At 63.2% G+C, this 24,178-nt stretch overlaps 3 protein-coding genes across 5 annotated transcripts in view; 1 reads left to right on the top strand and 2 right to left on the bottom strand.

The window, feature by feature from the left end:
• Positions 1 to 26: 26 nt before the first annotated feature.
• Positions 27 to 2,833, bottom strand: PRAP1 (proline rich acidic protein 1). Its single transcript, XM_068168448.1, has 4 exons — positions 2,747 to 2,833; positions 1,841 to 1,919; positions 1,691 to 1,749; positions 27 to 584 (listed from the first exon to the last, which is right to left on the bottom strand). Exons 1-4 carry the CDS (start codon positions 2,752 to 2,754, stop codon positions 146 to 148), a joined length of 585 nt encoding a protein of 194 aa, XP_068024549.1. The 5' UTR covers positions 2,755 to 2,833; the 3' UTR covers positions 27 to 145.
• A 2,645-nt stretch (positions 2,834 to 5,478) lies between these two features.
• Positions 5,479 to 13,944, bottom strand: ZNF511 (zinc finger protein 511). The gene is made up of 7 exons (XM_068168444.1): positions 13,696 to 13,944; positions 13,491 to 13,564; positions 11,617 to 11,818; positions 10,600 to 10,724; positions 8,373 to 8,555; positions 7,733 to 7,804; positions 5,479 to 6,663 (listed from the first exon to the last, which is right to left on the bottom strand). Exons 1-6 carry the CDS (start codon positions 13,846 to 13,848, stop codon positions 7,735 to 7,737), a joined length of 807 nt encoding a protein of 268 aa, XP_068024545.1. The 5' UTR covers positions 13,849 to 13,944; the 3' UTR covers positions 5,479 to 6,663; positions 7,733 to 7,734.
• Positions 13,945 to 13,985: 41 nt separating this feature from the next.
• The window catches only part of TUBGCP2 (tubulin gamma complex component 2), a 49,476-nt gene continuing 39,283 nt past the window's right edge, over positions 13,986 to 24,178 (top strand). Inside the window, exons 1-5 of one of the 3 annotated variants that reach the window (XM_068168437.1) lie at positions 13,986 to 14,039; positions 15,952 to 16,102; positions 18,875 to 19,003; positions 21,010 to 21,186; positions 22,715 to 22,874. In XM_068168437.1, coding sequence (XP_068024538.1) covers positions 15,953 to 16,102; positions 18,875 to 19,003; positions 21,010 to 21,186; positions 22,715 to 22,874 — 616 coding nt within the window. In that variant the 5' untranslated portion in view covers positions 13,986 to 14,039; position 15,952. Of the gene's footprint in view, positions 14,040 to 14,319; positions 14,414 to 15,919; positions 16,103 to 18,874; positions 19,004 to 21,009; positions 21,187 to 22,714; positions 22,875 to 24,178 lie in introns of those variants that run through there. The other 2 variants (XM_068168439.1, XM_068168438.1) reach the window with 2 other exon arrangements.

The following is a 24,178-nucleotide window of genomic DNA, read 5'->3' as shown; positions in this document are numbered from 1 at the left end:
TGGCAGTGAGGAGGCTCATCAGGGCACACAGGAGGAATGGATTTATTGAGGGGGGGCTCAAGGATGTGTGGAGAGGGACAAGCCCCCCTCAGGAAGCCCCAGAGGTGGCTCCCACCCTGCCTGTCACAGCCTGCACACCTCCAGCTCAGCTGTGGTACAGGTGGTCCAGGTCCTCCTCAGGGCCACTCTGCACCTTCACAGCCAGCCTCTGGGGTGGCCTCTGGGCATCAGCTTCCCTGGCATCATCCTGGGGGTGGTACAGGTGGTCCAGGTCCTCCTCAGGGCCACTCTGCACCTTCACAGCCAGCCTCTGGAGTGGCCTCTGAGCAGCAGCTCCCCTGGCATCATCCTGGGGGTGGTACAGGTGGTCCAGGTCCTCCTCAGGGCCACTCTGCACCTTCACAGCCAGCCTCTGGAGTGGCCTCTGGGCATCAGCTCCCCTGGCGTTGTCCTGGGGGTGGTGGAGGTCCTCCTCCAGTCCCACCTGGGCCCAGGCATTGCTGGAGAGGACCTTGGTGCCTGGTTCCACCCCGAGGTGGTTCTCAGCCTCCTGTGGTGGCTCCACAGCTCGCAGGCCCAAGATGCTGGAAGCAGGGAGCAAATGCAGTAAGGAAAGGGAAGAGGGGAGGAGGGGTCCTGAAAATCCTCCCCCCCCCCCCCGGCCTGGAGCACTCCCAGCCCCTGGGGGTGCAGGAACCATCCCCCCAGGAGGCTGCAGGTAGCAAAGAGCCTAATTAGAGACTCACAGAGCTGGCAGGGCTGGCAGGGACCCCAAGGCTCAGCCAGCCCCAGCCCCCTGCCATGGGCAGGGACACCTCACCCCACAGCAGGTTGCTCACAGCCACCTCCAGCCTGGCTGCAAACACCTCCAGGCAGGAGGCTTCCACCACCTCCCTGGGCAACCTGGGCCAGGCTCTCACCACCCTCCTGGCCAACAACTTCTCCTCACAGCCAATCTCCAGCTCCCCACTTCTCCTTTTGCTCCATCCCCCCCACTCCTATCCCTCCCTCACACCCCAGAGCAGAGGGGCAGGATCCTCTCCCTCCACCTCTGCCAATGGGTACTGGCAGCTGAGCTGCCCTTGGCCTTCTGGGCTGCCAGTGCCCATTGCTGGCTCCCTGGCCCAGGCCTGATTCCTGCCCCACTCAGAGGTGTCCCAGACCCCTACCCTCCCTCACCCCCTCCAAAGTCCCTCCCCAGCTTGCTTGCAGCCCCCTGCAGAGCCTGGAAGGCCACCAGAAGGGCTTCTGGGAGCCTTCTCCTCTCCAGCCTGCACAAGCCCAACTCTCTCAGGCTGTCTGCAGAGCAGAGCAGCTCCAGCCCTCTGCTCCTCCTCCTGGCCCTGCTCTGGACACCTTCCAGCCCCTCCACAGCCTTCCTGTGCTGGGGGCTCCAGCACTGGCCCCAGAGCTGCAGCTGTGGGCTCAGCAGAGTGGAGCAGAGGGGCAGAATCCCCTCCCTGCCCTGCTGGCCACACTTCTCTGGATGCCTCCAGCTGCCTCTCCTGCCGTGGGCACCACAGCAGAGGGAGAGTCTGAGGGCTGCTGGGGGCAGGCAGAGCAAGGGGGGGCAGAAAGCAACAAGGGAATCATATTGCCCCTTCCCTCCCCCCCCCCCCCAGTGCCCCCAGCCCGGGGGGGTAGCTGCATGCCAGCTGGGGGGCCCGGGGGGGGCCAGGCTGCCTCTTACATCTCCTTCACCATCTCCTGCTCTGCGGCTGTGTCCTTCTGCCTGCTGGCATCCAGAGCCTGTGGGCACAGAGAGGGGTGCCAGGGGCGGGCTCTCCCCGAGCCCACTCCTCAGGGGGCGGTGGGAGGGGTTGGGGGGGTGGGGACTCACCTGGGCGCCCCCTGGCGGAGGCAGGAGGAGGGCAGCGCCCAGCAGGACGGCGACGCCGCAGAGCCGCAGGGCCCCGGAGCTGGCAGAGAGGTGGCAGAGGGACGAGGTGGGCATGAGCCTGCCTGCACCTTGACTGTGCCCACCGTGCCCCCACAGCTCCTGCGGGCACCCTCTGTACCCACTGTGCCCACCTGCCCCCACAGCTCCTGCGGGCACCCTCTGTGCCCACGCTGCCCACCGTGCCCCCACAGCTCCCGTGGGCACCCTCTGTACCCACTGTGCCCACCTGCCCCCACAGCTCCTGGGGGCACCCTCTGTACCCACTGTGCCCAAACTGCCCACCTGCCCCCACAGCTCCCGTGGGCACCCTCTGTACCCACTATGCCCACCTGCCCCCACAGCTCCTGTGGGCACCCTCTGTACCCACTGTGCCCACACTGCCCCCACAGCTCCTGTGGGCAACCTCTGCCTGTGCCCACACTGCCCCCACAGCTCCTGTGGGCACCCTCTGTACCCACTGTGCCCACACTGCCCCCACAGCTCCTGTGGGCAACCTCTGCCTGTGCCCACACTGCCCCCACAGCTCCTGTGGGCAACCTCTGCCTGTGCCCACCTGCCCCCACAGCTCCTGCGGGCACCCTCTGTACCCACTGTGCCCATGCCCACAGCTCCAGCCAGTGCCCCCAGTCCGTGCCCATACCCTATTCCTGTGCCCACACTGCCCACCTGCCCCCACAGCTCCTGTGGGCACCCTCTGCCTGTGCCCATGCCCACAGCTCCAGCCAGTGCCCCCAGTCCCTGCCCATACCCTTTTCCTGTGCCCACAGCTCCTGCCTGCCCCCCAGCACCCCCTGCTGCCCCCTGGCTGCCCCCCAGCGTTGCCCCCTGGGGCCAGGCAGGACTTACCACTCCATGGCTGCCTTCCACCAGCTGCCTGCCCCTTGGCCTGCACTTTGCCCATGGGCAGGTGTGGCTGGGGCTGGGCAGTGCCAGGCTCCCAGTGTCACTCAGGGCAAAGGCTGCAGGGGCACCAGGGCACCATGCAGCACACACCTCCTGCCCTGGGGTTTCACACAGTCTCAGAGGATGTGAGGGGCTGGGAGGGACCTCTGGAGAGCTGCCAGCCCAAGCCCTGCCAGAGCAGCACCATAGAATCCAGCACAGGTCCCACAGGAACACATCCAGACAGGGCTGCAAAGGCTCCAGAGCAGGAGACTCCACAACCTCTCTGGGCAGCCTGCTCCAGGCCTCTGGCAGCCTCCCAGGCAAGAAGTTCCTCCTCCTGCTGAGCTGCAACCTCCTGGCCTGCACTTTCCATCCCTTGCCCCTTGGCCTATGCCAGGGCACAGTGAGCAGAGCCTGGCCCTGGCCCTTCCTTCCTGCCCCCCAGCCCTCAGCTCTTGACAGACATTGAGCAGATCCCTCTCAGCCTTCTCCTCTCCAGCCTCAGCAGCCCCAGGGCTCTCAGCCTCTCCTCAGCAGCAGTGCTCCAGGCCCTTCAGCAGCCTTGCAGCCCTCCCTTGGCCTCTCCCCAGCAGATCCCTGTCCCTGCTGAGCTGGGGAGCCCAGAGCTGGCTGCAATCTTGCAGCTGGGGCCTCAGCAGGGCAGAGCAGAGGGGGAGGAGAAGCTCCCTGGCTCTGCTGGCCACACTCTGCTGAGTGCAGCCCAGGAGCCCCTTGGCCTTCTTGGCCCCCAGGGCACACTGCTGTGCCCTGCAGACCTTGCTGCCCCCCAGCACTCCCAGGTGCTTCTCCTTGGGGCTGCTCTCCAGCAGATCCCCTCCCAGCTGTGCTGCTGCAGGTTATTCTTCCTGCCCAGCTGCAGGGCTCTGCTCTCAGCCTTGCTGAGCCTCAGCAGGTTCCTCCCTGCCCAGCTCTCAGCCTGTCCAAGGCTCTGAATGGCCTCACAGCCCTCAGCTGTCTCAGCCAAGCCTCCATGTTTGGTACCATCAGCAACCCTGCTGAGCAGAGTCACTGTAGATGATGACAGCCAAAGCTGTGCCCAGCAGGAGCAGGGAAGTCCTTGTGCCCTGTGCTCAGCACTGCTCAGGCCACACCTGGAGTCCTGTGTCCAGCTCTGGGCTCCTCAGGTCAGGAAAGAGGTTGAGCTGCTGGAAGGTGTCCAGAGAAGGGCAAGAAAGCTGGGGAGGGGTCTGGGGCACAGCCCTGTGAGGAGAGGCTGAGGGAGCTGGGGTTGCTTAGCCTGGAGAAGAGGAGGCTCAGGGGAGACCTTCTTGCTCTCTCCAACTCCCTGCAGGGAGGTTGGAGCCAGGTGGGGGTTGGGCTCTGCTCCCAGGCCCCCAGCAGCAGAACAAGAGGACACAGTCTCAAGCTGTGCCAGGGAAGGTTCAGGCTGGAGGCAAGGAGAGAGTGCTTCCCAGGCAGAGAGATTGGCCCTTGGGATGTGCTGCCCAGGGAGGTGGTGGAGTCCCCAGGCCTGGAGGTGTTCAGGAGGAGATTGGATGTGGCACTTGGAGCCATGGTTTGGCAGTCAGGAGGTGCTGGCTGACAGCTTGGACCTGATGGTCTCTGAGGCCTCTTCCAGCCTGGTTGATTCTCTGAGTACAGACTCCTGACCAGCAGAGTGTAGAGACAAAGACAGGAGGCTCTCTTTATTCCAGCCCAGCCACACACATCTGGGTGCCTGTTGTCAGTGTGGCTGTGGGGGGTTGGTTAAGCAACTTCCCTCCAGCTTCCTGCTGGCTAGTGGCAGCACTGCTGTGGCTACTCCTTCAGCGAGCCCAGGTGGCCTCTGGCTCATCTTGTGGGGTCTCCTCCTCACACCTTCAGACATGCACTGGCCTGGCCAGGCTCTCATGGCAGCACAGTGATGTTCTCCCACATCAGACTCCTCACCAGAGGGGCCACAGATTCATCACAATCCTCCACACAAAACTTCTTGGTCCTGCCTGACCAACCTGAGCTCCTTCCATGCCCAGGGCACTGCCTGGGGGCTGTGGGGCAGGCTGGGGATGAGGTCTGCCTGGGCTGCAGCAAGGCCTTTGCCATCATCCCCCACAGCAAGCTCCTGGCCAGGCTCACAGCCCCTGGCTGGGAAAGCAGCTCTCTGAGCTGGGTGAGGAACTGGCTGGAGGCTGAGCCCAGAGAGTGGTGGTGAATGGTGCCACAGCCAGCTGGCAGCCAGGCACCAGTGGTGTGCCCCAGGGAGCAGTGCTGGGCCCCAGCCTGATCAATATCTTCATTGATGATCTGGAGGAGGGGATGGAGTCCATCAGCAGTGAGTTTGCAGCTGACAGCAAGCTGGGGGCAGGAGTGGAGCTGTCAGAGGGCAGGAGAGCTCTGCAGAGGGACCTGGCCAGGCTGCACAGATGGGCAGAGGCCAAGAGGATGGCACTGAACAAGTCCAAGTGCCAGGGGCTGCACTTTGGCCACAGCAACCCCAGGCAGTGCTGCAGGCTGGGGGCAGAGTGGCTGAGAGCAGCCAGGCAGAGAGGGAGCTGGGGGTGGTGGTGGAGAGCAGCTGAACAGGAGGCAGCAGTGTGCCCAGGGGGCCAAGAAGGCCAAGGGCATCCTGGCCTGCAGCAGGCAGAGTGTGGCCAGCAGGAGCAGGGAAGTCCTTGTGCCCTGTGCTCAGCACTGCTGAGGCCACACCTGGAGTCCTGTGTCCAGCTCTGGGCTCCTCAGGTCAGGAAAGAGGTTGAGCTGCTGGAAGGTGTCCAGAGAAGGGCAAGAAAGCTGGGGAGGGGTCTGGGGCACAGCCCTGGGAGGAGAGGCTGAGGGAGCTGGGGTTGCTTAGCCTGGAGAAGAGGAGGCTCAGGGGAGGCCTTCTTGCTCTCTCCAACTCCCTGCAGGGAGGTTGGAGCCAGGTGGGGGTTGGGCTCTGCTCCCAGGCAGCCAGCACCAGAACAAGAGGACACAGTCTGAAGCTGTGCCAGGGGAGCTTTAGGCTGGAGGTGAGGAGAAAGTTCTTCCCAGCCAGAGAGATTGGCCCTGGGGATGTGCTGCCCAGGGAGGTGGTGGAGTCCCCATCCCTGGAGGTGTTCAGGAGGGGATTGGATGCGGCCCTTGGAACCATGGTTTGGTTGCTCAGATGGTGTTGGGGGATAGGTTGGACTCAGGGATCTGGTAGGGCTTTTCCCACGTGGTTAATTCTAGTCCACCTCTGTGGCAGTCACCTGTCCCTGTCTAGGCACTTTTTTAAGTCTCCAGTTTCCCAGAGCCCACTGAGCCTGGCAGGAGGAGATGGAAAAGCAAGGGAGAGCTGAGAGGACAAATCCCCTCCAGCCCAGGCTGAGCCTTGGAGCAAAGGGAGGTTCATTCCTCCCCCTCCAGCTCTGCCTAGGTGTGAAAACAGAGAGCTGCCAACAGCTGAGCCAGCTAGAGGGGACCAGAGGTGAACTCCCCATGGCAGGGAGCTGCAAGGCACCAGGCAGGCTGCCCTGCTTGGCCCAGGCAAAGCTTGCAGAGCAGAGCAGGCTCCAGGCAGATGCAGGAGGTCAGAACTGGGGACCAAGGCTTTCTGTCCTCCTCTTTTATCAGTGGCTCCAGGCTTCTGTAGAGTCATCAGATTCCATCTTAGAATGTCTTCAGCCTGCTTTCAACTCCACCAAACACAGCCAAAGCACAAAGCCAGTGCTGCACAGTCCCAGCTCCAGCAGCTGATCTCTCCAGCTCCAGCAGCTGATCTCTCCAGCTCCAGCAGCTGATCTCTCCAGCTCCAGCAGCTGATCTCTCCAGCTCATGGTGGCTGTGCCAGAGACTGAGACTTCCCTGTGAGCAGCAGACAAGGAAGGGAGCTCCAGCCCTGTCCTGTGTGCCTGTGCTGTCCCAAGGGCTGCCCTTGCTGGCAGCTCTGAAACACACTGTGAGAAGAAGAAAGGAAGGGCATTAAAAGACTCAAACTGATTGCTGGGATCTGCCTCACCACTCTTCCCCAGCATTCTGCTTCTGCCCTGGGGAGGAAGCATGACAGCCTGCCCCAGGCCAGCTGGGGAGGCTGGAGGAGGCAGAGCTCCCTGCAGGCAGAGGGCCCAGGGTGGACTTTGCTCACTGCTGTCCCCTGCTGCATTTTCAGCAGTGATTCCCTGCCCAGTGTTTCACACAGCAGCTGCCTGCAGGCTCAGCTCAGCATTTGCCATCTGCAAGCCTGGGCAAGACCATGGGATCAGAGAAAGGCTGGGAGGGACCTCAGAGACCATCCACTCCAAGCCCCTGCCATGGGCAGGGACACTTTTCTCCTAGGAATTGGTTGCTCAAGGCCCCATCCAGCCTGGCCTTCAACACCTCCAGGGAGGAGGCAGCCACAGCCTCCCTGGGCAACCTGCTCCAGAGTCTCACCACCCTTCTGAAGAACAACTCCCCCAGCTGCAGGCTGAGCCTGCCCTGCCTCAGCTTCAAAGCCTTCTCCTTGTCCTCTTTAGATACCCCTAGGAGAAGTCCCTCTGCAGCCTCCCTGAAGGTTCCCTTCAGGTATTGGAAGGCAGCTGTGCCCACCTGCTTGGAAAGGCACTGCTGCCCAGGGCAGGGCTGGCACTGATGAGGCAGAAGCAGGCAGAGCAGAGATGGGTTCATGCCTTGCCCTCAGAGGGGATCACCAAAAGCAGCACCATGTCTCAGGCAGCACCAGCCCCAGCGTGGGGCAGGCTTCAGAGTGCTGCCCCAGGGGTTGGTGCCCAGACACAAAAGGGCCTGCAGCAAAGCACCTCCCAAGGGAAGAATGCACCCCCACATGCAGCCACACATCCCCACATGCAGCCACACATCCCCACATGCAGCCACACATCCCCACATGCAGCCACACATCCCCACTGCCTTGGCTTCCCTGTCCTCCTGGCACCCTGAGGGGCAGCTGCAGGCAGCCCTGCTCGGCGGCGCTGCCGGGGCCGAGGGGTGGCTGCTGCCCTCTCACCTGGCACACAGCTCTCTACTCACCTTCAGACCTTCCTCCTTGGGCCTTTAAATCCTGGGGGGGCAGCCTGCCCAAAGCAGATTGTGGCTGGGATCCTGCAAAGGGAGACAGGCTTCAGGACACAGCAGCAGCTGCCCTGCCCTGGCACCGCTGCGGCACCTCGGGGTTCCCCCCCAGGGCTCTCAGCCTTTGCTGCTCCCAGAGCTGCTCCAGGCCCCTCAGCAGCTTCCCAGCCTGCCCTGGGCTCTCTCCAGCACTTCCCTGGCTCTCTCGACCTGGGGAGCCCACAGCTGGGCCAAGCCCTCCAGATGTGCTCTGGATCTGTGTCATTGACACTGACCAGCACAGACCCCTGAGGGACACCACTCTCACTGCTCTGCAGCTGGGCTCCAAGCCAGCACCCTCTGGATGTGCCCAGCCAGCCAGTTCCCTACCCACTGAGCACCCACCCAGCATATCTGTGGCTCTCCAGCTGGGCCAGCAGGATGCTGTGGGGACTGTGCCAAGGGCCTTGCAGCAGCCCAGACAGATCCCACCCAGAGGTCAGCCCTTGCCCCCTGAGGCAGGCAGGCAGTCACAGAAGGCCACAGTGCTGCTCAGGCAGGCCAGGTGCTGTGCTCCCAGCCCCAGGAGTGGTGGCCTGTGGGGGCCAGCAGCACAGACCTGGATTTATAGAGTGGTTTCTTCAGCACTGAGGGGCTGGCTGCAGCCTCAGGCACCTCCATGCTGTCCTTGCTGGGGGCTACTTCCATGGGGTCCCCTGGGAGCTGCTGTGAGGCCTCGGTGCTCACATCCATCGGTGTGCCAGCCCCCAGGCCTGGGGGAGAGCTGCTGTGCCTGGGGCCACTGCACAGAGAACAGAGGCAATCAGCTTGGGAAAGACCTCAGAGAGCATCCAGTCCAACCTGTCACCCAGCACCATCTCATCAACCAAACCATGGCACCTAGGGCCTCACCCAGGCTGCTTTTAAACACTTCCAGGGATGGGGACTCCACCACCTCCCTGGGCAGCACATCCCAAAGGCCAATCTCTCTGGCTGGGAAGAACTTTCTCCTCACCTCCAGCCTAAACCTCCCCTGGCACAGCTTGAGGCTGTGTCCTCTTGTTCTGCTGCTGGGTGCCTGGAAGCAGAGCCCAACCCCCACCTGGCTCCAACCTCCCTGCAGGGAGTTGGAGAGAGCAAGAAGGTCTCCCCTGAGCCTCCTCTTCTCCAGGCTAAGCAACCCCAGCTCCCTCAGCCTCTCCTCACAGGGCTGTGCCCCAGACCCCTCCCCAGCTTTCTTGCCCTTCTCTGGACACCTTCCAGCAGCTCAACCTCTTTCCTGACCTGAGGAGCCCAGAGCTGGACACAGGACTCCAGGTGTGGCCTGAGCAGTGCTGAGCACAGGGCACAAGGACTTCCCTGCTCCTGCTGGCCACACTCTGCCTGCTGCAGGCCAGGATGCCCTTGGCCTTCTTGGCCCCCTGGGCACACTGCTGGCTCATGTTCAAAGACAACATTTCACACACTCTCTCTTCCAGTGAGCCCAGAGGAGAGGAAACAAAAGGTATTTCACAGGCTCACAGGATGTGAGGGGTTGGAAGGGACCTCTGGAGAGCTTCCAGTCCAAGCCCTGCCAGAGCAGCACCATAGAATCCAGCACAGGTCCCACAGGAACACATCCAGACAGGGTTGCAAAGGCTCCAGAGCAGGAGACTCCACAACCTCTCTGGGCAGCCTGAGGGTGGCAGGAGGAGAGAGGCCAAGCCTAAGCTAGGCAAGTTGCAGCCTGGAAGCACAGAGAGCTGGCTGTGCACACCACTGGCAGCAGTCAGGAGCAGGCTGGAGGACTGTGATAGCCTTCAGGGAGCTCCTGCTGAAGCATTCAGACCTCCTGCACACAGCTCTGTCCCCAGCTGCTCTTCTCCAACTCACTGAGTGTAACTCACTCACTAGGCAAAGGCTTGGCTCTCCTCAGGCTGCCTAAGGAGCTCTGAGCCAGACTCTCAGCAGGCAAAGGCTTGGCTCTCCTCAGGCTGCCTAAGGAGCTCTGAGCCAGACTCTCAGCAGGCAAAGGCTTGGCTCTCCTCAGGCTGCCTAAGGAGCTCTGCAAGACTCCAGACCCTCTGCAGCTCTGCCTGAGAGCAAACCACTCCCACAGAAGGACTTGGGAGACTCTGCCTGCTCACACAGACTCACAGGGCTGGCAGGGACCCCAAGGCTCAGCCAGCCCCAACCCCCTGCCATGGGCAGGGACACCTCACACCACAGCAGCTTGCTCACAGCCACCTCCAGCCTGGCTGCAAACACCTCCAGCCAGGAGGCTTCCACCACCTCCCTGGGCAGCCTGGGCCAGGCTCTCACCACCCTCCTGGCCAACAACTTCTTCCTCACAGCCAATCTCCAGCTCCCCACTTCTCCTTTTGCTCCATCCCCCTCACTCCTATCCCTCCCTCACACCCCAGAGCAGAGGGGCAGGATCCTCTCCCTCCACCTCTGGCAATGGGCACTGGCAGCTGAGCTGCCCTTGGCCTTCTGGGCTGCCAGTGCCCATTGCTGGCTCCCTGTCCCAGGCCTGATTCCTGCCCCCCTCAGAGGTGTCCCAGACCCCTCTCCCTCCCTGACACTCTCCAAAGTCCCTCCCCAGCTTGCTTGGAGCACCCTGCAGATCCTGGAAGGCCACCAGAAGGTCTCCTGGGAGCCTTCTCCTCTCCAGCCTGCATAACCCCAACTCTGTCAGGCTGTCTGCAGAGCAGAGCAGCTCCAGCCCTCTGCTCCTCCTCCTGGCCCTGCTCTGAATGCTTGTGAGGCTCTCAGGCTGTGAGGTGGGAAGGGAGTGGAGCAGCAGAGCAGCAGGCAGCAGCTCCAGCAGGCAGAAGCAGCTGTGCTGGGGGCAGCTCTGCAGCTACCTTTTGTGCTTCCTGGGCCGGTCGAAGCGGAAGTCGGCAGGGTAGAGGTGAGCGGTGACCAAGTGCTCCTTCCTCTCCTTGCTGCTCTTGAACCTCTCTGCACAGCCTTCCACCAAACACCTGTACTGGAAGGCAGGGACAGAAAGCTGATGTCACTGGCAGAGGCTGGCAGTGTCCCAGCTGGGGCCATGGGAGTCCTGCCCAGAGGAGCAGTCCCTGAGTCACTGACCGCGGCCCCCGGGGCTGGGCTCTGCCCCCTGCCTGCGCCGGGGCTGCACCACCCCAGCTGCTCTGCCTCCTGGGGACCTCCCAGGCCACACAGGGGCTGGAAGAAGGGGAGGAGAGCCCTGGGGTGAAAGGAAAAGGAGTTGAATAGAGGTAGGATAGGATAGGGCAGGGTAGGGCAGGGCGGAAAAGACCTCAGAGATCACCCAACCCAACCTATCCCCCAGCACCATCCAACCAACTCAACCATGGCACCAGGGGCCTCAGCCAGGCTCTTCCTAAACACCTCCAGGCCTGGGGACTCCACCACCTCCCTGGGCAGCCTCTGCCAAGCTCTGGCCACTCCTGCTGGCAAAAGCCTTTGCCTGGTGTCCAGTCTGAGCCTGCCCTGCTGCAGCCTGAGGCCATTGCCTCTTGTTCAGCCCCTGGGAGAGGAGAGCAGCAGCAACCTCTGCACAGCCTCCTCTCAGGGAGCTGCAGAGAGCAGGGAGCTCTGCCCTCAGCCTCCTCTCCTGCACACTAACCATCCCCAGCTCCTTCAGCCTCTCCTCATCAGATTTCTCCTGCAGGCCCTTCCCAGCTTCCCTGCCCTGCTCTGCCCTGGCTTCAGCACCTCCACCTCTCTCTTGTCTTGAGGAGCCCAACTCTGGGCACAGCACTGGAGCTGTGGCCTCAGCAGTGCCCAGCACAGGGGGACAGTCCCCTGCCTGCTCCTGCTGGGCACAGCATTGCTGCTCCCAGCCAGGATGCCAGTGCCTGAGATCCTGCCCCAGCAGAGCCAGGGGAGCTCACCATGTTGTGCTTCTCAGCCAGCAGCTGGAAGAGGGAGTCGTGCCACTCGGCGATGTGGATGTCCAGCAGGGGGCCGGAGGGGAAGGAGCGCCGGCAGGAGGAGCAGACATGCCGGTGCTGAGTGTTGTAGTGGTGCTCGTAGCCCTCCAGGGTGTCAAACACCTGGCAGCACCCCGAGGTGTGGCAGCTGAAGGCTGAGACCCTGTGGGAGGAGGAAGGGTGGCCGCTGTGCTGCTCTGCTGCCGAGGGTGGGAGGAGCAAAGCTGGCACCGGTGAGAGCAGCCAGGAGAAGAGCCCCATGGGTACCTGAGCAGCCTGCTCTGCAAGGGGAGCTCCCAGGCCCTTCCACCTGGGGCTGAAGGCAGGCAGGTGGGACCCTGGCTGAGCATCAGAGGTGCTTCAGGTAGGGAAGACCTTTCAGGTCACCCAGCCAGCCCATCCTCTCACTCCACCCCCACCCCCACAGCCCCCAGCACCACATCTCTGCCTCCTCAGACACATCCAGGGCGCTCACTGTGCTCCCCTGGGAGACAATAAAGACATCTCAGAGAGCCAGCAGCAGCTGCAGAATGATTCCTGCAGGCTTTGCTTAGGGCAAAGGCAGTTTCAAGGCCCAGGCTGACAGGGTGCTGAGCCATCTCACTTAAACTCTGTTCTTCCCTTGCAAGCAGTGGCATCTGCTTTACCTCTCCTAATTTAAAGCCCCTCAGCTAGGCTGGGATATCACCAGCATGGAATCACAGACTCACAGAGCTGGCAGGGCTGGGAGGGACCCCAAGGCTCAGCCAGCCCCAGCCCCCTGCCATGGGCAGGGACACCTCACACCACAGCAGGTTGCTCACAGCCACCTCCAGCCTGGCTGCAAACACCTCCAGCCAGGAGGCTTCCACCACCTCCCTGGGCAGCCTGGGCCAGGCTCTCACCACCCTCCTGGCCAACAACTTCTTCCTCACAGCCAAGCTTCAGCTCCCCACTTCTCCTTTTGCTCCATCCCCCCCACTCCTATCCCTCCCTCACCCCCCAGAGCAGAGGGGCAGGATCCTCTCCCTCCACCTCTGGCAATGGGCACTGGCAGCTGAGCTGCCCTTGGCCTTCTGGGCTGCCAGTGCCCATTGCTGGCTCCCTGGCCCAGGCCTGATTCCTGCCCCCCTCAGAGGTGTCCCAGACCCCTCTCCCTCCCTCACCCCCTCCAAAGTCCCTCCCCAGCTTGCTTGCAGCCCCCTGCAGACCCTGGAAGGCCACCAGAAGGGCTCCTGGGAGCCTTCTCCTCTCCAGCCTGCACAAGCCCAACTCTCTCAGGCTGTCTGCAGAGCAGAGCAGCTCCAGCCCTCTGCTCCTCCTCCTGGCCCTGCCCTGGACACCTTCCTGCCCCTCCAGATCTTGTACACAAGAGCAGGTTTTGAACCAAGAGGAACATTCCTGCCCTGCTGGCTCAGCCTTCCTACCTGGGGCTCTCCTGATGTTTTGGCTGGGTCAATAACCTGCCCCTTAAATCCTCGTGTGCAGCTGCCATCTCAGCTGCCAGGCTGCTGATGTCAGGGTGCTCAGTGAGAAGAGGCCCCCTCCCGAAGGCTGTTGTAAGTTCAGAGTACAGCACACAACAGCCACTTTTGACCTTTCTCAGCAGGACAGTCAGGTTCTGCCAACCACCTCCCTTAACTTCCCTGCTCTGCAAGGCCTCCTCTGCCTTTTCAGCCATTTCTCCCCCTCGGTCTCTAAAGCCCATGGACAGAGGAAGGGCTCCCGGCCCGGTGTGGGACAGGGAGGGAGCGAGGGGGCAGAACTCGCACCGACCAAGGCGGCAGGGAGCGGGCCGCAGGAGGCAGGGCCGCAGCCAGCGCCACGCCGGCGGGTCCGGGTCCCGCCTCACTTACTTGGGTCTCTCGGCCACCTCCGTCAGGCCGCTGAGGACACCCTGGAGGTAGAGGTGCCGGTGGACGTCCCCGTCCTAGGAGAGGAGGAAAGAGAGGCCGTGGGCAGCCCGGCCTGCCCCCGCAGCACAAAGCCAGGCCGCGGCGGGACGGGCGCTAGGAGAGGCCCCGGGGGGCTCAGCCCGAGCGCGGGGAGGCGGCTCCTCACCTCCAGGAGCGGGTGCTGCGCGCCGAGGCGGAGGCGCCGGGGGACGAAGCCGAAGGGCGGGGTGGGCGGGACCGGGGGGACGGGCGGCGGGGCAGGGGCCAGGGGCAGCCGCTCCTGCAGGTGGCGGCGGAGGCCGGGCGGCAGCGGCAGCATGGCGAGGGAAGCGGCGGCGGAGCGGCGCGGAGGGGAGCAACGGCGCGGAGGGGAGGCCGGCCGGGCGCGCTTCCGGGGTCGCGCCTGCGCGGCAACCACTTCCGGTCGCTCGCGGAAGAGACTTCCGGTCCGGCCGCACAGGCTGCGGTACAGGCAACTTCCGGTCCGCGGCGGCGGGAACTTCCGGGCAGGTAGGGCAGGGCGCTGGGGCGGGAGGCTGAAGCGGGGAGGCTGAGCCGCGGTTCCTGTGCCGCTGCCGGCAGGGCAGTGCCAGAGCCGCATCAAGGCGCGGGGGGCCATGGCCGGGCGGGTCGGGGCACCCCTGGGCCCCCCTGGGCAGGGGGAGCCGGCGCCGCTCGCACGGGGCGGGCTGTTCCCTTGGGTCTGGCCGGTGCCTGCGGGGCTCGGGCTGCGCCCCTCTGAGCGGAGTTCCCCCCGGCGCCGGGATCCCTGCGGGCCCCAGGCGGGCTGCAGGCTGTGAGGCGGTGCCGACCCCGGCCGTGGGGCGGGTGACCTCTGCTGCGTCTTTGGGCGGCTGAGGAGGCAGGAGGGACGGCACTGGCAGGTTCGTGCATCCCATAATAGGGACAAGGGATTCGTTAGCTGGGGGGGGACTGCTCATAGGGAGCTTTGCAAGCTGGAGGGGTGGCCTGGCAGAAACCCCAAGGTGTGGGGCAGAAATGAAAACACTGAGGGGCACTTCAGAAAGGATGGAGAGAGACTGTTTGCAAAGGAGAAGCTGGGCAGGAGCAGGCAGTGTGAGCCTGCAGCACAGGAGGCCAAGGGCAGCCTGGGCTGCACCCAAAGCAGCACTGCCAGAGCTGCAGAGAGGAGATTCTGCCACTGGGCTCTGCTCTGGGGAGACCTCACCTGCAGGGCTGTGTGCAGGGCTGGAGCCCTCAGCACAGCAAGGACCTGGAGCTGATGGAGAGGCTCCAGAGGAGGCCATGGAAATGCTCAGGGGTTGGAGCAGCTCTGCTGTGGGCACAGACTGAGGGAGCTGGGGGTGTTCAGCTTGGAGAAGAGAAGGCTCCAGGGAGACCTCAGAGCAGCCTGCCAGGACCTGAAGAGGCTACAAGAAGGCTGCAGAGAGACTGCTCCCAAAGGCCTGCAGGGACAGGAGCAGGGGCAAGGGCTGCAAAGCAGAGCAGAGCAGATTGAGATTGGCTGTGAGGAACAAGTTGTGCCCCAGGAGGCTGCTGGAGCACTGCAGCAGGCTGCCCAGGGAGGTGGTTGAGGCTCCATGCCTGGAGCTATTGCAGGGGAGGCTGGAGAGGGCTCTGGGCAGCCTGCTCCAAGTTCCAAGAGCAGGGTCCTGCATCTGGGTCGAGGCAATCCCAGGCACAAATCCAGGCTGGGCAGGGACTGGCTGGAAAGCAGCCCTGAGGAGAGAGACTTGGGGGTGCTGGGGGAGGAGAAGCCCAACAGGAGCTCTCAGTGTGCACTTGCAGCCCAGAAAGCCAACCAGAGCCTGGGCTGCAGCAGGAGAAGTGTGGCCAGCAGGGCAAGGGAGGTGATTCTCCCCCTCTGCTCAGCTCTGGGGAGACCCCACCTGCAGTACTGCCTCCAGTTCTGGAGCCCCTATGGCAAGAGGGATCTGGAGGTGCTGGAAGGTGTCCAGAGCAGGGCCAGGAGGATGAGCAGAGGGCTGGAGCTGCTCTGCTGTGAGGACAGACTGAAGGAGTTGGGGCTGTTCAGTCTGGAGAAGAGAAGGCTCCCAGGTGACCTCATTGTGGCCTTCCAGGATCTGAAGGGGGCTCCAGGAAGGCTGGGGAGGGACTGCTCAGGATCTCAGGCAGTGATAGGACTAGGGGGAATGGAATGAAGCTGGAGGTGGGGAGATTGAGGCTGGAGGGGAGGAGGAAGTTCTTCCCCATGAGAGTGGTGAAGCCCTGGCATGGGTTGTGCAGGGAGGTGGTTGGGGCCCTGTCCCTGGAGGTGTTTAAGCCCAGGCTGGATGAGGCTGTGGCCAGGCTGATCTAGTGTGGGGTGTCCCTGCCCATGGCAGGGGCTGGGGCTGGGGCTGGCCGAGGCCAGGCTGATCCGGTGTGGGTGTCCCTGGCCGTGACAGGGGCTGGCTCACGCCTCTGGCGCCCCCTGCAGGATGAGCGAGTTCCGCATTCACCACGACGTCAACGAGCTGCTGAGCCTGCTGCGCGCCCGCGGCGCCGAGGGGGCCGAGGTCTACATCGACCTGCTGCAGAAGAACAGGACCCCGTACGTCACCACCACTGTCTCTGCACACAGTGCCAAGGTCAGCCTGCTCTCCCAGCAGCACAGCACAGCTGTGAGCAACCTGCTGTGGTGTGAGGTGTCCCTGCCCATGGCAGGGGGCTGGCACTGGCTGAGCCTTGGGGTCCCTGCCAGCCCTGCCAGCTCTGGGAGTCTACCTAGGCAAAGATCTCCCAGGTGGCCTTCCCCTTACAATCCCTGCCTGCAACAAGCCAGCCCCAGCCCCAGCTGCCCCCCAGCAGCCTCAGGGATGCTGCTTCATCACCTCCACCATTTCCTGGTACAAGAGCTGGGTGGCATCCAGCCCCAGGACGAAATCCAGGTGGTTCCACTGGGGAATCACCTTGTGGTGGAGCAAGTTGCTGAGCTGGGGGAGCAGCAGGGCAAGGTCCTGGGGGTCAGCCAGGCAGTCCAGGCCCCCGTTCCAGATGGCTGTTGGCACTCTCATGGCTGTCACGTTGCAGTGGGGTGGCCCCACCTGCAGGGGAGGGAGAACAAGGAGGGCTTGCAGAGGGCTGGGATGAAATCCAGGTGGGGGCAGAGCTGCTCTTTGGCAATGGAGGGGGGAAACCCACCCCAGAGCTCCTAGGGTGAGCACTAGAAGCTGTGGGGTCCCCTGCTGCACTGCAGTTGAAGGAGGCAATGCAATTAGGCAGCTTGGAGTTAATTGCAGCATCACACAAGCACAGAACAGCAGAGGCTGGAAGGGACCTCCAGAGAGCATCCAGCCCAGCCCCTGCCAGAGCAGGGCACCCAGGGCAGGCTGCACAGGAAGGCATCCAGGGGGGGTTGGAAGCTCTCCAGAGCAGGAGACTCCACAACCTCTCTGGGCAGCCTGCTCCAAGCCTCCAGCAGCCTCACCCCAAAGAAGTTTCTCCTCCTCCCCTTGAGCTGAAACCTTCTCTGTTCCACTTTGCATCCACTGCTCCTTGGCTCCTGGCTGTGCACCACCCACAAGAGCTTGGCCCCCTCCCCTTGCCCCCCAGCCCTCAGCTCTTGACAGACATTGAGCAGATCCCTCTCAGCCTTCTCCTCTCCAGCCTCAGCAGCCCCAGGGCTCTCAGCCTCTCTCCACAGGGCAGATGCTCAGGTCCCCAACTCCTCCTCCTGGCTCTCCCTTGGGCTCTCCCCAGCAGCTCTCTGTCTCTCTGCACCTGGGGAGCCCAGCACTGGGCACAGGATTGCAGCTGTGGTCTGAGCAGGGCAGAGCAGAGGGGGAGCAGAACCTCCCCAGCCCTGCTGGCCACACTTTGCTTGCTGCCCCCCAGGCCCCCATTGGCTCTTGGCCCCCAGGGCACATTGCTGTCCCCTGCAGCCCTTGCTCATCACACCTGAGCTTGCAGTGGGACAGGCAGCAGGGCAGGAGGTGGCTTAGTTCTGTGGCAGTCCTTGACACAGAGGTTCCATCAGCTCTGAGAGTCACAGCCTTGCCCCAGGGGATACTCAAGAGCTTCAGTGGGATTTCTCCTGCTGATGTGACTTGCCTTTTCGTTGCTCTGTGGTGAGGTAACTTGACCCCAAGCTGCCCCAGGGGAGGTGCAGGCTGGAGTGAAGAGGTAGCAGCCTCTTCTCCTTGGGCTGCAAGTGCTCCCTGCTGGCTCCTGCTGAGCTTCTCCTCCCCCAGCACCCCCAAGGCCTTTCCTGCAGGGCTGCTCTCCAGCCAGTCCCTGCCCAGCCTGTGTTGGTGCCTGGGGTTGCCCTGAGCCAGCTGCAGGACCTTGCCCTTGGTCTTGTTGAGCCTCCTGAGGTTGGCTTGGGCCCAGCTCTGCAGCCTGCCCAGGTGCCTCTGGATGGATCCTTCCCTCCAGCCTGTCTGCACTCTCCCATCCTGTCCCATGCTGTGTGGAGTGTTTCCTTCAGCTCCTCTGAGAAGGGTCACAGAGTCTCTCACTCCTGAGAGCTCCAGGTCTCCCCTGTTGCAGTTGGTGGCAGTGCCTGTGGAGCTTTTACTGCCTCTCAGAGCAGGGTGTGTGCACATCCCACCACCTCCACTGCTCTGCCCTGGGCTCAGTCCAGTTCATGGAGGTCTCTCTTGGCTAGTGGAGCCTTCAGAGGAGCCCCAAGCCCAGAGGGGGCTTCAGCAATGCCAGAGCCCTGAAGAAACTTACTGACAGAGGAGCTGCAGGCTGAGCACCTGCAAAGGGAGCACCTGCAGCCCAGAGGAGGCTCCAGGCAGACCTCAGAGCAGCCTGCCAGGACCTGAAGAGGCTACAAGAAGGCTGCAGAGAGACTGCTCCCAAAGGCCTGCAGGGACAGGAGCAGGGGCAAGGGCTGCAAAGCAGAGCAGAGCAGATTGAGATTGGATGTGAGGAACAAGTTGTGCCCCAGGAGGCTGCTGGAGCACTGCAGCAGGCTGCCCAGGGAGGTGGTTGAGGCTCCCTGCCTGGAGCTATTGCAGGGGAGGCTGGAGAGGGCTCTGGGCAGCCTGCTCCAGTGGAGGATGTCCCTGCTGGGTGCAGGGGGCTGGGCTGGCTGGGCTCTGGAGCTCCCTTCCAGCCTGGACTGTTGTATGCTTCTGTGGAAGTGAGTCCTGCTCTGCTTCCCTTCATCTTTTCTCCCCTGCAGTGCCTTCTCCAGCAGTGAAGTGCCAGCACCACCACTCCCCTCCAGCACTGCTGCTGGTAGAAGGCCAATGCTGCAACATTCACTCCAGAAGCCATCCCCTGAAGCTCCTGGGCAGCAGCCTGCACCTTGCCTCTTGTCCTCTCCCAAGGCCTCTCTTACTGTCCTCTTGGCTTGGCTGCTGTGGTCATGATGCCCAGCCAGCACTTGCCCTTGCTGTGGTGTTTTGCAGGTGAAGATAGCAGAGTTCTCCAGGACCCCTGAGGAGTTCCTGAGGAAGTATGATGAGCTGAAGTCTAAAAACACAAGGCACCTGGATTCCTTGGTGTACCTGCTGGCAAAACTCACAGAGGACAAAGAGGTTGGTTGGTTTCTCCTTGGGCCCAGCTGGGGGTCTTACCACAGAGCCCCAGAGACATCCAGGGAGGCAAAGCCCCTCAGGATCACCAACCCCAGCCCCTGACCCTACCCTGCAAGGCTCACCCCTAAGCCACAGCCCCAAGCACCACAGCCAAACCACCCTGAAACACCTCCAGGCTTGGGGACTCCACCACCTCCCTGGGCAGCCTCTGCCAAGCTCTGACCACTCCTGCTGGCAAAAGCCTTTGCCTGGTGTCCAGTCTGAGCCTGCCCTGCTGCAGCCTGAGGCCATTGCCTCTTGTTCATCCTCTGTGAGAGGAGAGCAGCAGCAACCTCTGCACAGCCTCCTCTCAGGGAGCTGCAGAGAGCAGGGAGCTCTGCCCTCAGCCTCCTCTCCTGCACACTAACCATCCCCAGCTCCTTCAGCCTCTCCTCATCAGATTTCTCCTGCAGGCCCTTCCCAGCTTCCCTGCCCTGCTCTGCCCTGGCTCCAGCACCTCCACCTCCCTCTTGTCTTGAGGAGCCCAACTCTGGGCACAGCACTGGAGCTGTGGCCTCAGCAGTGCCCAGCACAGGGGGACAGTCCCCTGCCTGCTCCTGCTGGGCACAGCATTGCTGCTCCCAGCCAGGATGCCAGTGGCTTTCTTGGCCAGCTGGGCACACTGCTGCCTCCTGTTGATCAGCACCCCCAGGTCCCTTTCTGCCAGCAGCTTCCCAGCCCCACTGCCCCAAGGCTGTAGCTCCCCAGGGGTTGTTGTGAGCCCAGTGCAGGACCTGGCCCTTGGCCCTGTTGGAGCTCATCCCTTGAACACTGCCCCATGGACCCAATCCATGCCAGTCCCCCTGCAGAGCCTCCCTGCCCTGCTGCAGACCAGCCTCCACCTCCCTTGGTGTCCCCTGCAGCCCCACTGCTGGCACAGTCTGGGGCTTCATCAAGGCCATCAGTGAAGGTGTGGAACAGAAGTGGTCCCAGCAGTGAGCCTGAGGAGCAGCACTTGTGCCCAGCCTCCAGCTGCAGTTGCCTGCACTGAGCAGCACCCTCTGAGGCTGTGCAGTGCTGTAGCCAGCAGAGCATTGCTCAGCCCAGCCCTCAGCAGCCTCTTGGGCCATGAGGACTCTGTGGGGAGCAGTGCCAAAGGCTTTCCCAAAGTCTAGGGAGCCAACAGCCTTTCCCTCAGGCAGCAGTTGGTCATCTGGGCACAGAAGGAGCTCAGCTCTGTCAGTGAGCAGCAGCAGCAGCTGCAGCACTGCAGTGCTTAGAAGTGCAGCCTGCTTTTGGGTGGTCATGGTGCTGAGATCAGCTGCTAACCCCTCCCAGCTCTGCTGGCCTGCTGAAAGCATTCCCCACCCCTGCACTCCTTTGGCAAGCTGGGGCAGATGTGCTCTGATCCACACAACCCCAAATTCCAGCCCTGGGAGGCTTGGGAGGGACCTCTGGGGAGCCTCCAGTCCAACCCCCCTGCTCCAGCAGGGCCCCCACAGCAACCTCCCCAAGGAGCACAGTGCCCAGGGGGTGTTGGAAGCTCTCCAGAGCAGGAGACTCCACAACCTCTCTGGGCAGCCTGCTCCAGGCCTCCAGCAGCCTCACAACAAACAACTTTCTCCTCCTGCTCAGCTCCAACCTCCTGCCTGCCACTCTGTGCCCCTTGCCCCTTGGCCTGGCCCTGGGCACCACTCAGCAGAGCCTGGCCCCAGCCTCTTGCCCCCCACAGCTCCTTTAGCTCTTGCTGAGCATTGCTCAGCTGCCCTCTGGGGCTGCTCTGCTGCAGGCTCTCAGCCCCAGGGCTCTCAGCCTTTGCTGCTCCCAGAGCTGCTCCAGGCCCCTCAGCAGCTTCCCAGCCTGCCCTGGGCTCTCTCCAGCAGCTCCCTGGAGCTGGGGAGTGCAGAGCTGGCCCCAGGCCTGCGCTGTGGCCCCAGGCCCAGCAGGGCCCTCCTGTGTCTGGGTGGGTTTTGGTGTGCTTTGCTGACCAACCTTCACCCAGCCTTTCCTTTTGCTTGTGTGTGCAGACCCTGCAGTACTTGCAGCAGAATGCCAAGGACAGGGCAGAGCTGGCAGCAGCTGCAGCAGGCAGTGGCAGCAGCAATCTCTCCATGCCCAGCTCTGCTTCCAAGATCTCCCTGCAGGAGCTGGAGGAGCTGCGCCGGCAGCTGGGCAGCGTGGCAGCCAGCTCCAGTGCCCAGCAGGTAAGGGCCCTGCCCTGCCCTTGGGGCACCACAGCCTCCTCCCCTGCTCCCATGCACAGCCCTGGGAGGGGCTGCTGGGGGCAAAGCTGCCTGGGAGCTGCCACTGTGCACTGCCAGCCCCAGCCATGCCCTGGGCTGAGCCCCAGCGGCCTGGGGGGCAGGGGCAGGGAGGGGGACTGCCTTCCCCTGAGCTGTGAGTGCTGTGCCTTCCCTGGGCTGCTTGGGATGGAGGAGGGAGCCTGGGGGAACCTCCTGGGGTTCAAGGAGGCCAGGTACAAGGAGCTGCACCTGATGGGGACAGCCTCCAGGATTGGTCCAGGCTGGGGGTGCAGGGCTGGAGAGCAGCTCTGCAGGGAAGGCCTTGGGGGTGCTGGGGGTGCAGAGCTGGCCAGGAGCTGGCACCCAGCACTGCCAGCCCAGCCCCAGCCTGGCCTGGGCTGAGCCCCAGCAGGGTGGGCAGCAGGGGCAGGAGGGGATTCTGCCCCTCTGCTGTGCTCTGCTCAGCCCCCCAGGCAGTGCTGGGGCAGCTCTGGAGCCCTCAGCACAGCCAGGGAGCTGTTGGAGCAGGGCCAGAGGAGGCCACAGCAGTGCTGGCAGGGCTGGAAGCCCTCTGCTGGGAGCCAGGCTGGGAGAGTTGGCCTTGGGCAGCCTGCAGGGGAGAAGGCTGCAGGGAGACCCCAGGGCAGCCTTCCAGTATTTGAAGGGGCTCCAGGAGAGCTGGGGAGGACCTCCAAAGGCTGGGAGAGACAGAGGGGCTGGAAGGTGTCCAGAGCAGGGCCAGGAGGAGGAGCAGAGGGCTGGAGCTGCTCTGCTCTGCAGACAGCCTGAGAGAGTTGGGCTTGTGCAGGCTGGAGAGGAGAAGGCTCCCAGGAGACCTTGTGGTGGCCTCCCAGGCTCTGCAGGGGGCTGCAAGCAAGCTGGGGAGGGACTTTGGAGGGGGTGAGGGAGGCAGGAATCAGGCCTGGGACACGGAGCCAGCAATGGGCACTGGCAGCCCAGAAGGCCAAGGGCAGCTCAGCTGCCAGTGCCCATTGCCAGAGGTGGAGGGAAAGGATTCTGCCCCTCTGCTCTGGGGTGTCAGGGAAGGATAGGAGTGGGGGGATGGAGCAAAAGGAGAAGTGGGGAGCTGGAGCTTGGCTGTGAGGAAGAAGTTGTTGGCCAGGAGGGTGGTGAGAGCCTGGCCCAGGCTGCCCTTCTGGTGGCCTTTCAGTGCTTCAAGGGGCTGAGCAATAAAGCTGGGGCCAGACTTTTGAGAGGGCTCTGTTGGGCCAGGACAGAGGGGGAGGATGGTTTGGGCTGCAAGAGGAAGGCTTAGATATAGAGAAGACAATTTGAGTGCTGAGGGTGGTGAGAGCAAGAGCTAGGCTGCCCAGAGAGGTGCTAGAAGCTCTCCCCCAGGTTGGTTGGGACTCTGAGCCACCTGTTGCAGCCTGCAGGGGGGTTGGAGGGGAAGGGCTTTCGAGGTCCCCACCCCAGGCCCAGCAGCCTGTGGTGCTGAGGGTCTCCTCCTCCCCTCTCTCCTCCACAGCCTCTGGAGCTGACCCGCAGAGCCCTCCGAGAGAGGCAGAGCAAGAAGAGCGCTGGGCAGCCCCTCCCAGCCTTCCCCTCCTGGGTCTATGAGAGGCCTGCACTGCTTGGGGACTTCTTGATTGGCATCAGCCTGAGCACTGACACAACAGTGCCCATAGGTATGTGGTGCACAGGAAGCATCAGGTCTGTGCAGTCACAGAATGGTCTGGCCTGGAAAGCACCTCCAGAGGTCACAGCCTCAGAGGATGGGAGGGGCTGGGAGGGAGCTCTGGAGAGCTTCCAGCCCAAGCCCCTGCCAGAGCAGCACCATAGAATCCAGCACAGGTCCCACAGGAACACATCCAGACAGGGCTGCAAAGGCTCCAGAGCAGGAGACTCCACAACCTCTCTGGGCAGCCTGCTCCAGGCCTCTGGCAGCCTCCCAGGCAAGAAGTTCCTCCTCCTGCTGAGCTGCAACCTCCTGGCCTGCACTTTCCATCCCTTGCCCCTTGGCCTATGCCAGGGCACAGTCAGCAGAGCCTGGCCCTGGCCCTTCCTTCCTGCCCCCCAGCCCTCAGCTCTTGAGAGACATTGAGCAGATCCCTCTCAGCCTTCTCCTCTCCAGCCTCAGCAGCCCCAGGGCTCTCAGCCTCTCCTCAGCAGCAGTGCTCCAGGCCCTTCAGCAGCCTTGCAGCCCTCCCTTGGCCTCTCCCCAGCAGATGCCTGTCCCTGCTGAGCTGGGGAGCCCAGAGCTGGCTGCAATCTTGCAGCTGGGGCCTCAGCAGGGCAGAGCAGAGGGGGAGGAGAAGCTCCCTGGCTCTGCTGGCCACACTCTGCTGAGTGCAGCCCAGGAGCCCCTTGGCCTTCTTGGCCCCCAGGGCACACTGCTGTGCCCTGCAGACCTTGCTGCCCCCCAGCACTCCCAGGTGCTTCTCCTTGGGGCTGCTCTCCAGCAGATCCCCTCCCAGCTGTGCTGCTGCAGGTTATTCTTCCTGCCCAGCTGGAAGTTTCTGCTGTGCCCTGTTCCAGCCCCACTGTTGATCCCTGGGTTTCAGTTTCCCATCCAGCCAGAGCTGGGCAGGCTGAGAGCTGGGCAGGGAGCAAGGGAATGAAAGCCAACAAGGGCAAGGGCAGAGCCTGGCAGCTGGGCAAGAACAAGCCCAGGCAGCAGGAGAGGTTGGGCACTGAGCTGCTGGAGAGCAGTCAAGGGGACAAGGAGCTGGGGGTGCTGGGGGGTGGGAGGCTGAGCAGGAGCCAGCAAGGAGCTCTGGTGGCCAAGAAGGCCAAGGGCAGCCTGGGCTGCATGAGAAGGGCTGTGGGCAGCAGGTCAGAGAGGTTCTCCTGCCCCTCTGCTCTGCCCTGCTGAGGCCACAGCTGGAATCTTGTGTCCAGTTCTGGGCCCCACCTGGATGTGTTCCTGGGTGCCCTGCCCTGGCAGGGGGTTGGGCTGGAGGATCTCTGGAGGTCCCTTCCAATGCTCTGT

Source organism: Melanerpes formicivorus, unplaced genomic scaffold, assembly GCF_026170545.1.
Source record: "Melanerpes formicivorus ecotype bairdi unplaced genomic scaffold, bMelFor1.0.p_v2 SCAF_139, whole genome shotgun sequence".
NCBI classification, from domain to species: domain Eukaryota; kingdom Metazoa; phylum Chordata; class Aves; order Piciformes; family Picidae; genus Melanerpes; species Melanerpes formicivorus.
Note: the sequence above shows the minus strand (reverse complement) of the source record. Positions and strands in the feature narration are given on the sequence as shown.